At 42.1% G+C, this 18,839-nt stretch overlaps 1 protein-coding gene across 1 annotated transcript in view; it reads left to right on the top strand.

Moving 5' to 3' along the window:
• The window catches only part of rasgef1ba (RasGEF domain family, member 1Ba), a 28,819-nt gene extending 11,345 nt beyond the window's left edge, over positions 1-17,474 (top strand). The window contains exons 5-14 of the mRNA XM_021317912.2: positions 4,231-4,446; positions 5,175-5,249; positions 6,134-6,229; positions 7,226-7,328; positions 8,758-8,837; positions 10,842-10,937; positions 12,808-12,903; positions 13,391-13,514; positions 15,207-15,279; positions 16,309-17,474. Of these exons, the coding sequence (XP_021173587.2) occupies positions 4,231-4,446; positions 5,175-5,249; positions 6,134-6,229; positions 7,226-7,328; positions 8,758-8,837; positions 10,842-10,937; positions 12,808-12,903; positions 13,391-13,514; positions 15,207-15,279; positions 16,309-16,333 (984 nt within the window). The 3' untranslated portion in view covers positions 16,334-17,474. The remainder of the gene's footprint in view (positions 1-4,230; positions 4,447-5,174; positions 5,250-6,133; positions 6,230-7,225; positions 7,329-8,757; positions 8,838-10,841; positions 10,938-12,807; positions 12,904-13,390; positions 13,515-15,206; positions 15,280-16,308) is intronic.
• Positions 17,475-18,839: the final 1,365 nt, after the last annotated feature.

Genomic DNA, 18,839 nt, shown 5'->3' with positions numbered 1-18,839 from the left:
CCCCCTCCTCCTTCATTCTAACTATTTTAAATGACAGCGTTCATCACCAGTGATCTGCTCACCAAGCAGAGCTTCTGGCACTACGGATCTTTTGTGCAGCGAGCGGCGGTGGGATGCAAAGCGGGGTATCAGTGGCAACAAAGCCGGGTTTTGAGGCTCGCTGCGTTCAGAGAAAAGCCTCATTGTTTACCGGCTAGGTGGGTTTTTGTCGTCTCTGCTCCTTGCTAAGCAGCGTTGGGATTGTTCTGACTCTCCCTGGCTTACTGCGCACAGCGAGTCTCTGCTGTGCCGGCTGCATGAAGGTGGAGTCGGCCGTTTTTGTCCCCTATCCTCTCGTTATCTCCGGTGAACATGCTGACCCTCCGTTTTTAGCCATTTACACGCAGAGAAGCTGTTTGGATAGGGGCTGACTCATGCCACGTCTGATTTGAAAGGAAATGCAAGCGCAGGCTTAAATTAGCGCCACGAGCTCAAAGTGAAAGTACGTGTGTGTGGCCTCAGGGAAGGTCTCGGCATTGTGGAAGTTAGATGAAAATCCTGATAAGGTTCTCAGGTTGGAGATTTGGATCTCATTTTCTCAACTCAGTAGAGAGTTTTACTCTTTTTATGATTTTTAAAAAGTCAATGATAAAAAGAATCTTTTTAAATTATCTCATGGAGGGTAAAGTTCACGTTAAGACTGTCTGTGAAGTTAAACAGTGCATAGTATTTTTTATGGGTAACCTATATTTGACAAAATAATAAAAAAGATGTTGGTGTGCAATCTTAAGATCACATATAGCTGGCACATAACAGCTTGGATGGCACAATTTCATTTTGTGCAGATGATCATGGGGTCCTTGTCTTAATTAATAACCAAATTAAACGAGTTAGCAGCAAGTTTAGGTTAAATAGTCACTGGGCAGCTTTATTGTAACAGATTTCACGACACCATGTTGCTAATGCGGGCTGGAAGGTCCGAGCTGCAGCCTGCAGCCTCAATGCCGTGCAAAGATTTCTTTTGTATATTATCTGATTTAGGGTGAGTAAGAAACTTAAAAACATTTAAAAAGACACTTCAGATTGAGCTTTTGCTCTATCTCTCCTCCTCATGGCTTTATTCTGACTGAACAGATCTTGTTGAGACGAAGATGGGGGTGTTGGATTGAACCAATGCAGAGGTGGAAGAGGGTGAAAATAAAACATAGCGGTTTTTATTTTTATTTATTCTGTGATAAGCTAGTTTAAAAGAATACAATGATAATTAACAGAGACTTTATAAATTAAACTGAGTGCAAGGAAGGATCAGATTCTTGGGGGTTAAAAATGTGAGGCAAGTTGCTCCACTTGGTCCATTAAGGGGTTTTGTTTTTGTTTTTATGTTTTAAACAGATTTTAGTTTGCTTACACTGGTTTTTTTTTTTAAATTATTGCTTAAAGTAGGAGTCCTCCATGGTTTCATCTCTTAGGTTCTCCCTTCATTCCAGCCATTTTATAGTCGACTGAGAGTGTGCCTTCTCTAGTTTATAAATTTTTTTTTACATGCTGGCTTTATGTCCTCAGTTTAGTTTTTTTGTCTTTAATTTATAAAAGCTGCATCAGCTGAAAGAACACTATACCACTTAAAGAAAAGAGAAACAAATCCTGCAAAATCTCGCTTTCGAAACGTCCCATCAATTCTACAAACTCCAGCAATCGATCGAGATTGTATAAAAAAAAAAAAAAAAAAAAAAAAAATCATTGCTCTCTCACCTGACAAACCCACAACTCCATAGATCTGATTTTCCTCGTGCAAAAACCTGGAAACTACCCGGCTAACCGGAACGTGTCCGCACTCGTTGGGCCGCGCTCACACGGGGCACAGTCTCGTTTTCACGGTCACGCAAACCATATTTTCACTTCATATCAAATAAACGGTCGCTTGCTTTCAGCTTTCTGCTGTTGTGCTTAATAAAACAGAAAGCAATTTGCAGCGAGTTTCCACGGTACTTTCCCGTGGGCTGATTTCATGCTCGGTGGCAAAGACAGAGAAGAGATCCTGCTACATGTCAAAGAAGCTCAGCTCTGCCAGTATTCCCATTAATGGCCTTTGATGAACTAGTTTAAACAAGACGTAAGTTAGTGATGGTGCTAACTTTAGTAAGTCAAGTCTGCAAATAAATTTTTGCATATATATATATATGTATATGTAATTATTATTATTATTTTTTCCAAATTGGCTGTGGACTTTTCCTTAAAGTCATTAATCATTGATGATTTATACTTATTTATACTTAAGCATCTAAGGTTATAGACATGTGAATAACACGCCTTACAGGATGCACTGTTGGAGTGGATAATACTGAATATCCTGCAGCCATCATGCAAACACAAGGCTTTCTATTTGCTCTACGTGACCAAGAACATGGTTTGTCGCGCCTTGTTTTCGGGGAAACCTCAGAGGGACACAAACCGCCTGAGCTGAAGTTTGTGACTGTTTGTTCACGTATCCGCAGGTGATGAACGGTTGCAGCGATTAAAACGTGGCTTAGTGAGTCGACGGGTAAAAAAACACCCCGAGGATGTTCTTCGGAAAACTCCCTGTTCCAGTAAACGGAAAACTTTCTCGCACAGAAGCGAGCCTATTGTTCTGTCTTCATGTCTGTTTTGCAGTCAGAGTCTTTAACTGAATCTCTGAAGGCGAAGACGGCGAACCACAAGCAGGTCTGCTGACCAGAGCAAGAAGCTGGTTCTGCAGAGCCGGAGCTCTGGGAAAACAGAGCCGAGTCCAGAATAGATGCTCCGAACATCTGCTAAACGCTGCGTCCAAACCACACTGAACACACACCAGGACCTTGATCTCCACAGTGAGACTGTCATTATGGATTTGGTTGGATATATCAGGAAGCAGCAGCTGAAGCGGACATCTAGCACAGGGATCTTGATTTAAGCTCAGCTGGTGGTGTTTTCTGTTTTAACGTAGATTTATGATGTGATGATGATAAGTTTGGTTGATGTAGGACTTTCAGCTTCATTGATATGGCTTGGATCTCTGGTGTAACATGTAATAACCTTTGCATATTCACCAAAGCTAGATTGCTAGAAATATTTAAAATAGTTGTCTAAATTAACTGACGTCGAACCTAGCATTGCATGAGCCCAGAAACAGGAATAAAAAAATAACTATTTGTCCGTTTATGGTAGCACTGAGAGAGTTTCTGTGGTTAAACTCTCATGTTGGAAGCCAAAGCCATTACTGTTCGATAATTTATGGCTATTTCTGCAGCTTTCTCACTTGAACTCAGGGTTATGTTTGTGAACGACAAAATCCTTCCTAATGCATATTTTAGTATATGTTAATTAGCTGTGATTGGCTGAACATCTGAAAACACTTGGGCTTCTGCTTAGGTCAGGTGGCGCTCCACAGAAAATGATACCACTCAGCCAAGGATAACAAATAGAATAAAAAACCAACCAACCGTCCCCTCGGTAGTGATGGCTGGCACCGGGCAGTCATCTGCCACCGTCGGATCGCTGCCAGGGTTCATCGCGTAGGTGAGCAGCGAGGCCCTCGTTCGTGATGGACTCCCGTCTATTCAGCAACGGCGGAACATGCTGCCTCCGAGCTTCTGCAGCTAAATTTATCCGAGCCCAGCGTGTCCTCTGTTTGTAGCGGGGACAGAAGCGGCAGCAGATGGTGGACTTTGAAGTGGCCACCGGAGTGATTTTCACTTGTGGCATGCCTCGCTGTTGTCCAAGTGTGCAGTGGACCATCAGCAGAGCTCATACTGCAACACTGTTTTTCACGCTGAGGCAGAATGGAAAGGCTTTGGTCGGAGGGTTGGAATACGAACATTTATTTTCCAAAAGGTTTAATGGTTAAATTAAATCACAATCCTGGCTGCTGCTCCTCCACGTCAGCTAGAATCCAGATTCTGAAGGCTGAACTGGCAGAATGTCCAGGGAAGAAAAATAAAGTCCACCGCCCTAGACCGTCTCCTCCAACTGCACACAATCAAGCACACATGTTCCTCTTCCCTCTGTGGACGGTCTTATGTAACCTGTGGGCTGATCTTTGTCAGTGAGGGAACATTTATCTAACCGTGGTCTGTTTTGAGTCACAGGAAATGTTCAGAACAGGCCGCCCTCTTGACCCCCGGTGCTACTGAGCCAAGTGCTCTGCCCCTCTGAGCGCCATCAAAGTGGCAACGAAGGGAAAGACAGACACTGAGCGTTCATTAACCCTCTTTCTCCTCCCCGTGTTTCCACCAGGTGTACAAGAAGCCAGTGGGCCAGATGAGCCAGGGTCTGATCCGGAGGTTGACGGTGCTCAGCCAGTACGAGGAGGCGCTGGTCAAGGTCAACGCCACGGCAGCTGAGCGGTTAACCACGCTCAAGGCGAAACCCCAGGCAGCCATCCAAAGAGACTTGCTCTCCATTTGCAACGACCCCTTCACTGTCGCCCAACAGCTCACACACATAGAGCTGGTATGCACAACTTTTTTTTTTTCCCCCACAAGTTTGCTTTGTCTGTAGCTGTGACTCTTTGTCAAGGACAAACACGTTAAATACCGTTAAATAGACGTGCTTGGTGCACAAGTCCAATTATTATGATTCAGGTTCCAACGGTCCATTTTATTTTGTTGCACTACATGAGTCCCGTAGGTTTAAGTTGATTTGTGCCAAATAAAGGTGTACCAGTTTCCCTCAGAGGGACAATCAGGTAGCCCGCGGCGATTCACACTCACAATGAAACATGATTCAGGACCAGATCGATACCAGACGTATAAAAAGGGAGGGGAGACCCGACCTGTATGATGAATTAGACATCAGCGTGTTGGTTAAGCAGGTCTGGGCCACAGCACTGATTTCAAATACAGATGTTTGCCAGTTGACAAATCAGTCCATAGGGTAAAAGTTTCAGGGCTCCTCTATTGAGGAGATATTTAAGAAAATAAAGAGTTTCATTAGGTATAGTGGATTAAAATGAATCCCTGTGGCTCTACGCTTCTCCAGGAGTGAATGCTGCTTGTCGGGACTTTAATGCAATCAACTGGTTCCCTTTTATAGGAAATCTGTATACTATGATTGAATTTGACTTTGTAAAGTGCCTTGAGATGACATGTTTCATGAATTGTCGCTATGTAAATAAAATTGAATTGAATGGAATTGAAATTGAAAATTAAGCGAGGTAATTTTTCCATTTCTGCTTTCAGGAGAGACTGAGTTACATCGGACCTGAAGAGTTTGTCCAGGCTTTTGTCCACAAAGACCCTCTGGACAATGACAAGGTAAGACCAGCGTCCTTTTCTAAGAATAAACCAGCAGATAAGAAAGAATACACACTGCGGTTACACAATCTTTGTTCCCTGTCTGCACGCATGGCAGCAGATTGGATCTGTCTTTTTTTTTTTCTCCATTTTTTTTTTTTATTATGGGTTGGAATGGTCTACTTTTCCTTCCAGACAGATGTTGAGTTTACACAACACGGCTGTTCTGTCTGCTGCACAGGTCAGAGAGAGGGCAGCCGATTTCCAGACTGTAGCGGCAGACCAAATACCGCCTGCACAATCAAACAAACGCTCAGACACACCTGACTATTCCCCCCCCCCCCAAAAATCATCCCAGTGACTGGATTAGATGTGCGCCTCATCTCTTAGCAACCGCTGCTCCTGAGGGTTTATATGGGGAAGGGGGCGTGCGTTTTGGGCGGCGGGCTCTCTTGTCTGGCGTTCAGCTGCTAGGCAACAGCCCCTTTTTTTGGAAGCGAGTTGATGGAGGGCGTCAGAGCTGCCATTGTGCCTCTGGCCAGTTTGCCTCGTACCCCCCAACGAGCCCTTTCAAAAACAGACATGACAGTGTTCGTGCATGCGTGTGTGTTTGCATATAAAAATGTGCCTGGTGGCGGGAGACACTACATGGGGGGAGAGTGGCGTAAGGCCAAAGGAATGTGTGGAATTAGATCAAGAGGAATCCACACAAAGAAACTGAACACAGCATCGGACGACTATTGTCCTGGCACAGGCGCGATGAGGTTGAGCCCCGACTGGAGCTTTTTTTAGTTTCCTCAGTGATGCATTGCAAATATAAGTTTTATTTCTCCCACCTGGACAGCTTTCTTGTTGCAGTTACCAGCCTTATTAATTGAATAGCCTACCTGTTACTGTTTTTGCAGAGCTGCTTCAGTGATCGCAAGAAGGCCAGCAACCTGGAAGCCTACGTTGACTGGTTCAACAGGCTCAGTTATCTGGTGGCCACAGAGATTTGTTTGGTGAGCGACAGTCAAAGTACTTTTTTTTCTTAGCTAATAAACATGGAAGCATCATAAAATCTGTTTTTCTCAAAAATTGGTATCGAAGAGTGACTGTAAGCATATTTAGCTGACATGTTTTTATAAATGAATACTAGCCTATAACGTGTTGCTCCACAGCAGTTTGACAAATCCTCTTAGCTTTTCATCCTGCCTGTTGGTCACACTTAACCTAAATGTATTTTTTTTAAACTAGTTGCTAAATGATGAAAATTACTGAATGATTTCTACACAACTTTCACATTTATGGCTTGAGGGAGTATTAATCTGCTACTTTTCTCACATCTTGTAGCAGCTAGCTGTGCTAACGTTAGCTTGTCGGTAAAGAGAAACGTGGAAATTCCCTAGACCAAAACACTGTATAACAATTATATGCCAGAATGGTTGCCACATTTCAAAATGTAATAGACATACACAAATAACTCCATCCAACACAAATAACTCCATCCATTCTGAGCAAATGCTTATGGTTATAAACAGTTTTTCAGCTAACTGTATCTTGCAGCTACCTATTCTGCAGCGCTAATGCTAGCTTGTACGTAAACAGAAACAATAAATTCAACCTTTTTATGTTATTCTCTATACCATTGCTACAAATAACAATATTTTATTCAACATAACACAAAATACTTTATGTATTTTTTGTTGCTATATGTGCATAGTTGGAGTTTGGTGTTCATAAAATAGTAAATCTTAATGTTATTGATGTAAAAATACCCAACAAAACAAAGACGTAGCAGAGGAACCTAGAGACACAAATAAAAAAAAAGCTGAAAAGAAATCTGCTAAAACGTGACCTAGCACAGCTACAAACTCACTTTTGAGCTTTCGTGCACATTTGCATCTGATGGGAAAGTGACAACACATTATTCAGGATGGGAAACACACTGACAAATCTGTGCGGTTGGATTTTATTCCAATTTCAGTTCATAATCTGGTCATTTTTTTTCTCAACAGCCTGTGAAGAAGAAGCACCGCGCTCGAGTCATCGAGTTCTTCATCGACGTGGCGCGGGAATGCTTCAACATCGGCAACTTTAACTCCCTAATGGCCATCATATGTGAGTTATTTGTGTTTCTCCTTTCGTCTCAAATAACCTGATTTCAACAATTATTCCCAGAACTCTTTATGCAGGCAAACCTTAAGAGATTTTAGTGATTAGATGTTGTTTCTCCTTTTAGTTTACAATAACAGGACATCTATATGTAGCTTGAACCAACTAGCAAACAGATATGCAAGTGGGACCTAGAAAAAAAAAACACACACAATAAAAGTGTTTTTGTGGAGATCTTTGAAGGTTCCTGGAGTCTGAAAGCACCCAGTCTTGATGTGTCGACCTCCCCGGGGGCCCAGCAAATAGCTCTTTGAGCAGCCAAGCAGCACCAGAAGAGTATATCTGGCTGCTCTCACTGGCCTGAGGGCTGGAGGAGAATCTGGGATCTTTGTGTCCAGAGTAAAGGGGGCAGGGGCAGAATCACAGGAGGACTGGGAACAAACCAGCCAAAGCAGATGGTCAGCACTGACCAGCGAGAGGGAGAGAGTCGGCACACAATGGAGGCGAGGAACGAAGGGAACATTGGAGTGCCAGCTGTCCTCTACCCATGTCCCCTGAGAGAGAGGGAGAGAGTGCCAAAGGCAAAACTGTCTGCGCCAGCCTCACCTCAAGGGAACCACCAGGGTTAGACATTACTGTGGTGCTGCGTTCAAGAGATTACCTCACCCTAAAATTTCTCATAACCCTGAATGAGAAATTTACCTTTACTGTAATAAGCTGGGCAGAATGTTTTTAGATATCGGCAAATCCGAGGCTGAGTTTCATTCTACACCAAGATAAGATAAGATAAGATAGATCAGACATGATTTAGGTAATCTCTAAAGACATGATCAAATCAGACATGATTTGAAAAAGTTGAAAACTGGACCGAATTGTAATGGAAGGAGAGCCGGAGTCTGTATCTGTATGGTTTGAGAGGGTTTTTCTAAAGCAAAAAAACACACTAACAATCCCAAAATATTAGTAGTAGGGTGCGCTTTTACCGCAGCAATCACCTGTTTCTGGTGGCTTTGTTCAGAGACGGAGAGTCTAAGGCGAGGCATGGGTTACGTTCTATTCGAGCTCGGAAAGGGAGATTGGTTCATGAGTTTTGAATTTCCACTTTTGGGAGGTGAGCTATTTCTTCTGACTGTGACCTAACGGCGCTTCAACCTGCAACACAGACGAGCATACGGAGGGATTAGCATATGGGAAGCAGAGTGCTGGGAGGGGAGACGAGGCGTGCGTTAACCTCCATTGTTCCTCAGCCCTGGGGGCCCTGCTGAATCAGAGGAAACAACATAAAGACAGAAAAAAGGAGGGGCGTTTAAAGACGACTGCCAGGGGAGGGGAGGAAGGGTGGAGCGGGGAAAATGCCATGTGCTGATTTGGTTTTGATGTGCGTTTCTATCTCTCATGGTGATTTTCTGTTTTTCTGTTTGTTCCCGTCTTGCAGCTGGGATGAACATGAGCCCCGTGTCCCGGCTGAAGAAAACCTGGAGCAAAATCAAAACGGCCAAGTTTGACATCCTAGAGGTGAGTCTGCAGGGCAGAGAATGGGTTTTTTGACCCCTAAAATAAAATAAAATGACTTATACTGCACTAGAAATAAGACGATCGAGATGAGTTGTTCTTATTTTAAAAGAAAAATCTTATTCCATTGGCAAATAATCTTATTTATCTCCTCAAATCAAGGAGAGATACACTCATTTCAAGAAAATTATACTTACTTTTAGTTCCCTTTTTGCAGTTATAGTGTAGAGGTTTAAAATAATAATAATAATAATAATAATAATAATAATAATAATAATAATAATAATAATAATGGTTCCAAAATCCTAACCCTAACATGAGCTTAAAGCTCTTTTAACAAGATACCCAACAAAGTAGCTCTGCTCCTTCCCCTCCTGTTGCTGCGCCCTGCTGGTCAGCTGGCTAAACTATTCCCTTCCTTATTGGAAAAGAAAATCTTTTATGAATGAAACTATTTTAAAACTGGAGATGAAAAGCTTCGAGTGACATTTATGTTAAGCATTTGGCTGCAGGCTGGCTACCCGAGCAGCTAGCTCAGCTACTTAACTTTCTAATTTCAGCTTTTGTTACTCTACATGGAGCCGTATGACAATAACGATATCTAGTCTGTGCAGCGAGCGCTGGAAAGACGTCACTAAATTAAGTAGGTATTCATTTTGTATTATTGTTTAAGTCTGTGTATCAAAATCTAACTAACATGACATAATTATAACTGTAGAAATCATTATGATTAGATTAGTTTATGAATACAGTAAACAACACTACAAAGCTGAGGTCGTCTATCATCGCATTAGAATCACATCTCAGCCGAAGTCTGACTCAAATGTGGTAAATCAAAGACAAAGCTTTAGATCGTTCAGATCGCGAATTTCCGAAAGCAAAAAAAATAAACTCAACAAGTGACTCAAGCCAACCTGAGAGTAAACTGATTCAGCGAAGAAGCAACGCTGACAGTAAACCTGTTGCAACGGCGAGTCTGCAGAAGGAGGCCGGGAATCCTGCAGCCCGATGCCCCAGATGTTGAAGGCAGACACGGATCGCTCAGTTCTCCTGCACGTCCTGGAAAGCTCGGCACGCTGCAGGGAAAACTCTCACTGAATACAAAACAGCCGCCCCCAGTCACTCAGTCAGTCGGCACATTTCAAATAAAACATGTGACGAGTCAACGGGGACTCTGCAGGACCTAAAAGCTTGTCAGATACCGGCGTTATTTTTCCTTCAAGTCTCACTGGAGATGATCGGCTTTCATTCCTCCGTCACGTTCCTCCTTAAAACGTCTTTTAGCTTCCTGTTTAATTCCTCTGGGCCTGACTGAGGTAAATCCTGAACTTCCAGCCAGAACTCGCTGCTAACTTCACGGCACCAGAGATCTCCTTTTAACACGATGGGTTTCATTAGTAAACTGGGATTTCTGTGATGGAAAGTGAGAACATGTGGGCCCCAGATGTATTTTGTTCAGGTTGGATGGTTACTAAGTGGATCTGGGCTCACAAGAGACGCCTTCACTGCAAAAATGGAACTAAAAATAAGCAAAACTTTCTTAAAATCAATGTATTTGTCCTTGATTCGAGCAGGTAAATAAGATTATCTGCCAATGGAATAAGATTTTTGCAAATAAAATAGGAACAATTCATCTCAAGTGCAGTACATCTAACTATCTTCTTTCAGGGGTCATAATACTCATTCCATTGGCACATAATTGTATTTACCGGCTCAAATCATTGACAAATACACTTGTTTCAAGAAAATGTCACTTGTTTTTAGTTCCCTTTTTGCAGTGACTAAATATAACCAATATCAGCAGAACCAGCTGGGCAGTAGGTTCTCCCCTAGTCTTAAACGGCTAATGAGGAAATTGCTCCTAGGCCCACTTGTTACCCACATTAAATGTGTTTTGGGCCATTTATGTGACTCTGTCAGTAGCCTCAGATGTAAATGTTGGCTCCCCCTATGCTGTTGTCTTCACCAGAAGTTAAACATTCGTTTTATTTCCCCCCCTCTCCGTAGCATCAGATGGACCCGTCGAGCAATTTCTACAACTACAGAACAGCCCTGAGAGGAGCCACGCAGAGATCCATCACCGCCAACAGTAGCAGAGAGAAGGTGAGACCTCACCAGAAGCACTTCCTGAGGTTCACTGCCAAAAAAGCCCTTTTATTCTGACTCATCCAGCAGCCTCAGACATAAAGGTTTAAACGTCTACCCTGCAGACGTTTACATTTCATGCATCCGTCTGAGCCAAGCCGAGTGAGTAATCAGGGGGTCTGAGTCTCCTTCAGACAGCTGAGCAAAGTGCTGCTGCAGCAGGGAAGCTTCAAGCTGATGCCGGCTACGTGAACAGGCCGAGACGTAAAGCTTTAAAGTAGCCGTCGACGCTGAGGCAAACAGGCGAGGGGGAAAAACGAAAGTCTGGTTGTGTCTCGGCTCCGTCTGCAAGCCGCATTCCCGCCGCATTCACGCCGCCAGCGGCGTCCCCAGGCGAGTCGCGTTGGACTCAGCAGGTTGCGTAACGCCGCAGCTCGCAGCGGACACAGTGACCGAGTCACAAGAGGAGCGCCCTGTTCAACATGGCCGCCTGCCAGATCACATAGTGTTCTCTGACGGTTCCCCTCTCCTCCTCCTCCTCCTCCCAGCTTCCTTTCACGAACATTTTATGAACTGAGACAGAGTGTTCTGTCAATATCCATGCGGCTCCCGCAGTTATTCCGGAGCAAAGATATCCAAACATTCCAGCACGAAAGGGAAAGTTCCCAAGCAGCCTGGTATGTTCCTGCCGGTGACCTCGTGTTTTAGGAAGGGGCTGACGGCTTTGTTTATGGCCTCCTAACCACAGCGCTGCTGACAGAAGCTGCAGTTCAGCCGCCTTTATGGACCTGAAGCATCCAGCGCTGCTGACTTCAGCAAGCTGCCAAGCTTCAAATGCGAAACAGACGCGGCGTATCCGATGTTTGGTTGTGCAGCAACAGTCCTCTGTGACATTTCGCTGAGAGGAACGTGGAGAATATTCCGGGGCCGCATGATCTCCCTCTAAACAGATTCTAAGCTGTTTAACTGCGGTGCTTGAATTGAAATCAAATGAACTCAACTGTCTGATGTAGAAACTTCCACGCTTTTATGAGATTTCTTCACGTCATTTTTGGTTGCAGCAAACTCCCAGAGTTCCTGCTGTCTGGAAATGTCTCACATTCTTTACATGGAAATGTGCAGGAGGCTTGAACCCGGCCCAAAAAAGCAAAAAAACAACAACTCTCCATGTCCCTGTAAACAGCGGCCGGCCCCTCGCTGAACATCATGTTCTGACCTCTCAGGGGTCCCAGTTCATTTTCCTAAAACAGATCGAGTCAGCTGGGCGGACTGGGAAGGAGGCAGATCATCGTGTTTGGGAACGGAGTCGCAAAAACAAAAGGAGGGCGGGGCGGGGTCGCCTGTGACGTATGATTCAGTGATTCTGAGCGTGTAATGCACCAAGAATGCAACGAGAATAGCGTCGGGTCGGCTGCTGCTGCCTGAGCCCCTAAAAGCATCGCCGTCATAAATGTTTGATGGGGGGGGGGGCAGACAGGAAGGAGGCGACAGCCTGAGGGGCTTTTTTAGTTCAGTGGGGCAGCTTTCTGCAGATGCCCTTAATTTAAAAATGAAAACTAGTGTTGGACGTTTCCTTCCAGTTGCTTTAATCACCTGAAGTCTTCTGCAAAGGCGGGAAAATCCTCTTTAAATTTAACATCGATTAAACAACGCCTGGTGTTTCTGTCCTCACAGCATCCTAGTTTAGACATGCAGTGACCTGAATAATTGTTTTGAAAGGTGATTTTAAAAAAAATTCTGCAGGGGAATTCTTCCTTTTACCTTTTACAGTAAGCGCTCCTGATATTTGGAACTTTCTAACGACGCGCCCACACCTGCCAGTCAAAGGGAAATCCCCGCTCATCTTCCCTCACAAACTAAAAACCTTTTCCTGCCCCTTCTCTTCCAGATCGTCATCCCTTTCTTCAGCCTGCTCATTAAGGACATCTACTTTCTCAACGAGGGATGTGCCAACCGGCTGCAGAACGGCCAAATCAACTTCCAGGTAAATTTCCCCCAGAAAGCCCAGAAGAAGCCAAACGTTTGGCCACGCTCTGACGTTTAAGGTCACAGAGCACTGAGGTGTTTACTCCACATGGCAACAAGTGACTGATATTTATTAACACTTCCCCTAGAAAAGGTCAGATAATAGGGAAGTAGGACTCGAATGTGTAAACCTCAGCTGCGTTTCCATGGAACTTACGCCACTGTGACCAAACGCTGTTTCCACTCACATGCGGTCACAGAGGCTATTTTAGGCTTTCACGCCTACCTGGGAAACTTTGCTCAGGCTTTACTCTACCCGTCACCGTGTAAATATATTTTTACGCTATATTTGTAACCCCAGAGCTTCGAGGTAATCCCCCCCTGTGCTTGTATTTAACTGTCTTCTTCCGTTCGGCATATTTAGAGCAGAAAACGGGGAGTGAAAGGTTTTTTTTGAATCACGTTGGTCTTGATCAATAACGCCTCGTTTAATTGTGTTTCAACAGAAATTCTGGGAACTTGCCAAACAGGTGAGCGAGTTCATGACCTGGAAGCAAGTGGAGTGTCCGTTTGAGAAGGACCGCAAGATCCTGCAGTACCTGCTGACCGCTCCTGTGTTCACGGAAGACGGTGAGCCTGAAGGAATTATGGGAGACAAATTTTCTTTCCCTAAAGACACTGACCAACACACTGCAGGACATACAACACGCATAAAAAGGCTAATTTACACCACGGATGGTGGTGCACGGATTATCTGACATGTTTGAGGAGGGAGTATAAGTGGAGCGTGTTTATATGCATAACATACATAACATAACAGGCTTATTAAACATTACATATACATAACAGGCTTATTATACATTACATACATAACATAACAGGCTTATTATACATTACATATGCATAACAGGCTTATTATACATTACATACATAACATAACAGGCTTATTATACATTACATACATAACATAACAGGCTTATTATACATTACATATACATAACAGGCTTATTATACATATACATAACATAACAGGCTTATTATACATTACATACATAACATAACAGGCTTATTATACATTACATACATAACATAACAGGCTTATTATACATTACATATACATAACAGGCTTATTATACATATACATAACATAACAGGCTTATTATACATTACATACATAACATAACAGGCTTATTATACATTACATATACATAACAGGCTTATTATACATATACATAACATAACAGGCTTATTATACATTACATATACATAACAGGCTTATTATACATATACATAACATAACAGGCTTATTATACATTACATACATAATATAACAGGCTTATTATACATTACATATGCCTAACATAACAGGCTTATTTGTGGTCTAGACATGGGTCTTGCCACGTAGGTGACTGACACCATTAACGGCATAAAATTATTAAACCAAGCTGAAAAGACGTATCAAAACAAGACATGCTCAGAACGCCTAGCAAAGGTCCTCGTTTTCCTCTTACTGGTGTGTAAAAAAAAAAAAAAGAAGAAGCCTGTAGCCTTAATGAGAACAGCTCTTCTCATCTCATCCTCCCTGGTTTCCACCGCTGGCAGTAGCTCAGAAACATAACCTTTATTATCCATGCATGTCAGGGTATCAGTCTTACTGAGGTGGCGGACAGCAGGCGCGCCACGGCGCTGGGACTGGACGTCACAGATCGCTGCATTTTAGATGCATAATATAATATATGGTGAATATAACATCATGGCTATATTAGTGTCTGAATGGACAGTTTGAAATGCAGCATTGTTGGCTAAGATATTCCAAGAGTCATCGGTTCACGCCTGACGCAGACAATAGTGCTGCAAGCACACATGAGAAAGACAAGAGTTAGGAAAATTTATTTATCACTACTGACATTAGCCTATTTACTAATAATGTCACAATTGCTTGGTTCTTCTTATGCGTGCGTCAACAACCAGGCGGTGCTGCTGCAGCTGTAAAGAGGAGACGCCTTTTATCGTGAGAAGCAGGATCCCTTTAGGGCCATTGCTGTTCCACACATTCAAAACCGATCAGATGGAGCCCAGCTGTGTCTCTTAATTCTTTAAATCAGGACTTAGACTTACCGGGTTTTTAGAAACAGACAAAAAAGTTTTTTTTTATCTTTAACAACTATAGCTGAAAACATTTGAAACACACACAGTCAAATATAAAAATCCTCCTGTCAGAAGGAGTCATCCCTGTCATAAATAAGCAGAAATCAGTGTTTTCAGTCACCTGTTATGGGAATCATCAGTAAAATGTAATTATTTCCTTTGATTTTCCTGCAGCTCTGTACCTGGCGTCGTACGAGAGCGAAGGCCCTGAGAACAACATGGAGAAGGACAGATGGAAGTCTCTGAGGTGTGTGGGACGCCTGTCATCTCAGTACGCTCACTGACACTTTTCCTCCACAGTTAACAGCTAAGAAAGGGAAATTTAGCCCTAATTATTTACTTCAAAAACATCAACGACCTTTTCAGCGGCTCACACTGCAGATCAGCTCCTCTGTCTGCATTAAAATAAGGAAGTTAAACCGCCGTAAGCGAGACATTTACCTCAGGACAGACCACAAGTCACCCGAACTTGACCCAAAGGTGTTGACATCACAACATATCGGTGGAGCAACAGCGTTTCTGTGAAGCTCCTCTGCCCCCTAGTGGCCAGAAACTATATTAAAACTGACTCTCTTATGATGAATCCGTTTAAGAAAACTAGACATTTGACAATATTTTAACCCCAAATGATTCTTTTACATTTATTTCGATCAACTAAATATGAAATACATATATAAATCCACCTGTAAATGTATATTAATAAAATGTACCTTTGATAACTAAAAATGTAATATATAATACTAGACAGGGGCCAGTGGGCCTGTAGAACTGATCAGGGCCCCTGTTTTGGCCCCTGTACTGAAGACATAATACTGAATCAATTTCTTATGATGATGTGCTGGAACAGAAAACAAAACTGGTTCGTCCCCTGGAACCATTTAATTGTATACCTTTACATTTTAATTTTAAAATGAATGTGTTTCAGGATCTGTGTCTCACCTAACATATCAAATACTTTAATTTAGCACAGTTTTAATTATTTTTTCTGTGCCCTCCACCCCTGGTAAATTTGGTCTAGAACCACCATGGGTACTAATAGTAACACAAATTATGATTATTATTATTATTTTTATTATCATCATTATTACATTTAAAACACAGAAAATCCAGAAAATACTCCCAGTTTTTCTTCAGTCAAGGACATTTTTTTTTTATCAGTCCCAATCTAATAAATTATAGTAAAGTTATTATTATACTGGTAATTTCTATTGTCTAAATTATGACTGTTGATCTAAAGTATAAATATGTTAACTGTGCATTGTATTCCTGTCTGCAGATCCACCCTGCTGAGCAGAGTTTAAAGCTGAAGACACCCAGAGGAAGACAAACCCAACAGGCGGGACGCGCCCTGTCTACGCCGCTGTTGTCCAGGCGAAGTATCCCGATCTCTGAAGGGAATCGACAATCTCTCCTCAGACTGTGGAGGACCTTGAATGTCCCCCTCCCCAGCACTGAGCCCCCCCCCCCCCCCCCCCCACTGCCCCTGCCCTCCATGCTGTATATTTTCAGACAGCAGTTTTTCATCTCTTTGTAAGACTTTATAGTCGCTTTGTTAAAGGCACACTACAGACCTTTGGAGTAAAAAAAAAAAGAAAGTTGAAGGTGTTTGGGCTTGTTGCCCCCCCCCCCCCCCCCCTGCGGTTTTACTACTTTTCTTATTGTGTTAGCTGCTGGTCAGCCAACGTGACAGATACTCTACACACCTTCTGGTTCCTGACGCCAGCGTTCTCTGGAGGGAGAATTCAAACCTCAACACTGAAGTTCATCGGGACAGCATTATGTGTCCGGTGTTCTCGTTTTCCTCGTTTCTTTCCCATTCCATAACTTTTGGATTAGTGAGTGTGACGGTGTGTTTGTGACGTGTACGTAAAAATGCACTGGCTGTATTTAAGAAAAAAAAAGTCTGTTATTTGTTTTAAGCCTTGGCTGAGTGGCAGAAAGGAGGGCTGATTAAAAGCGGCCCTCCGCTGCCGGGGTCCTGCGCTGCCCCCTGGTGGCCCGGTGCAGAAAAGTGAATTTTGTTCTGCGTGTTTGAAAGTGTGTTACGTTGTTTGTTTTTATTTATAAATGTGTGCAGTCACGTTATGTATTCATTTTTATTATTTAATTTTGTACTAGATGCATAACATTCTTAGTTAGGGTTAGTCCCCAGATGTTTGCGTGGATATTTTTATGAAACACTTAATTGCTTTTCTAGGCACCAGATCAGAGAATGAAGTTAAACGTGTTTTTGTTTTTGACTGACGTCTGCTTTGCCTTGACTGTTTCCACCCGGCGCCCATGTCGATGATTTGTGTCTGTGTCACTTTGTCCCCTCCCTCCCTCCCCGTGTTAATGATCCATTTGTATTTGTACCACTGAAACAGAATAGTGAAGCAGTTTATAACTGATCTAGTTGTGTTACACAGAAAAAAAGCTAATAAATTGTTTTAGTTTATCAAACGGCTCCTTTTGGTCTGTTTAGATGTTGTGTTCAAATTTATGATCATTTCACACACACACACACACACACACACACCATTACTGTCATATAAGCTTAATTATGAGTGCAAGGGACCGAGCAGTGAAGGCATGTAGGTTACCGGTAAATTTAGTTTTTTTTTTATTTTATCTCCCCTAAAAAAAGTTCAAAATTTACTAAATTTAAAATGTAATTACTGGGCTGAAATATTATTTTCATCATACCATAAAACCCAAGTTGATGTCTAAATACATCTGTAACCCAGGATGGACGCAATATTATGATATAATATGAAAATAAAAGTCTGGAAACAAAGATGCACTCTAAAATCATACTTATAATGTTTTTTAAAGTAAAACTAAGTGATGAAGGATCCTTAATGAAATGAAAATAGTTTTATTCGAAATGGTTATGCATTATATTGAAATATAAAACAACAATAAAAAATCAAATGTGACAGTTTTCTTTTGAGGCTGAGGTTTTGGTCTGCAACCTGCAGCTCTCTGGACCGTCTACAATGTCTCTTGAAGATGTTGGCTAAAAATGGTAAAGAACCAATAAATATTTTTTAAATATAGATATAATAATTGCTGCAGGATTTTTACACTTTTTTCCAATTTGTTCATGGAATAATTTACTTGGATTTCCACAATAGAACAACGCCAACAAAGCCGTACTATATTTTTTTATTTCTATCTATTTTTCCTGTCATTAGGTTGGAAACTGAAAAAATATGCATATATAATTTTCCACAAACAACAACATCCCAAAGAAAAAAATGCATCCATCTACTTTTTGCAAATTAAAACTTAAATATACAGTACAATTGAAAATGATGGTTCTTTAAAAACGACAAAATGTAATAAAATTATAAGTTGTCTGTTTCTCAAAAGGCAATTTAAATGTTTTTCGCTTTTTATTACCTGGACTACAGGTAAAAATTACCCTGGATTGTAAAGGAGGCAGACGCCTGTTGCCAGGAGTTTAAAAACTGCTCTTAGGCTCCATCTAGTGTTCGGAATCTGTAAGTGCAAATCGCATGGCACATTTAACTTCCCATTAGGAACACAATCTTTATTCCTTGACAGCTTTTTCGTCCATCTAGGATTTTTATCACACATATTGTTGATAAAAAAACAACAAAACAAAAAACAAAAAAAACAACAAAAAACAAACAAACAGTGTAGTCTCTAAAATCAGCTCCAGTCAAAAAAAGTCATCATGTCTTACATCACGGTGTTAAGATACTGCTGAGATGACATGGGGCCTTAAACAGAATTTGATTTTGGTGGAATTTAGGAAAGTTTAATTGATTAACAATTATGACAAATTGGTTATTACTTGCT

This window comes from Fundulus heteroclitus, chromosome 12 (assembly GCF_011125445.2).
Source record: "Fundulus heteroclitus isolate FHET01 chromosome 12, MU-UCD_Fhet_4.1, whole genome shotgun sequence".
In the NCBI taxonomy this organism is placed as follows: domain Eukaryota; kingdom Metazoa; phylum Chordata; class Actinopteri; order Cyprinodontiformes; family Fundulidae; genus Fundulus; species Fundulus heteroclitus.
Note: the sequence above shows the minus strand (reverse complement) of the source record. Positions and strands in the feature narration are given on the sequence as shown.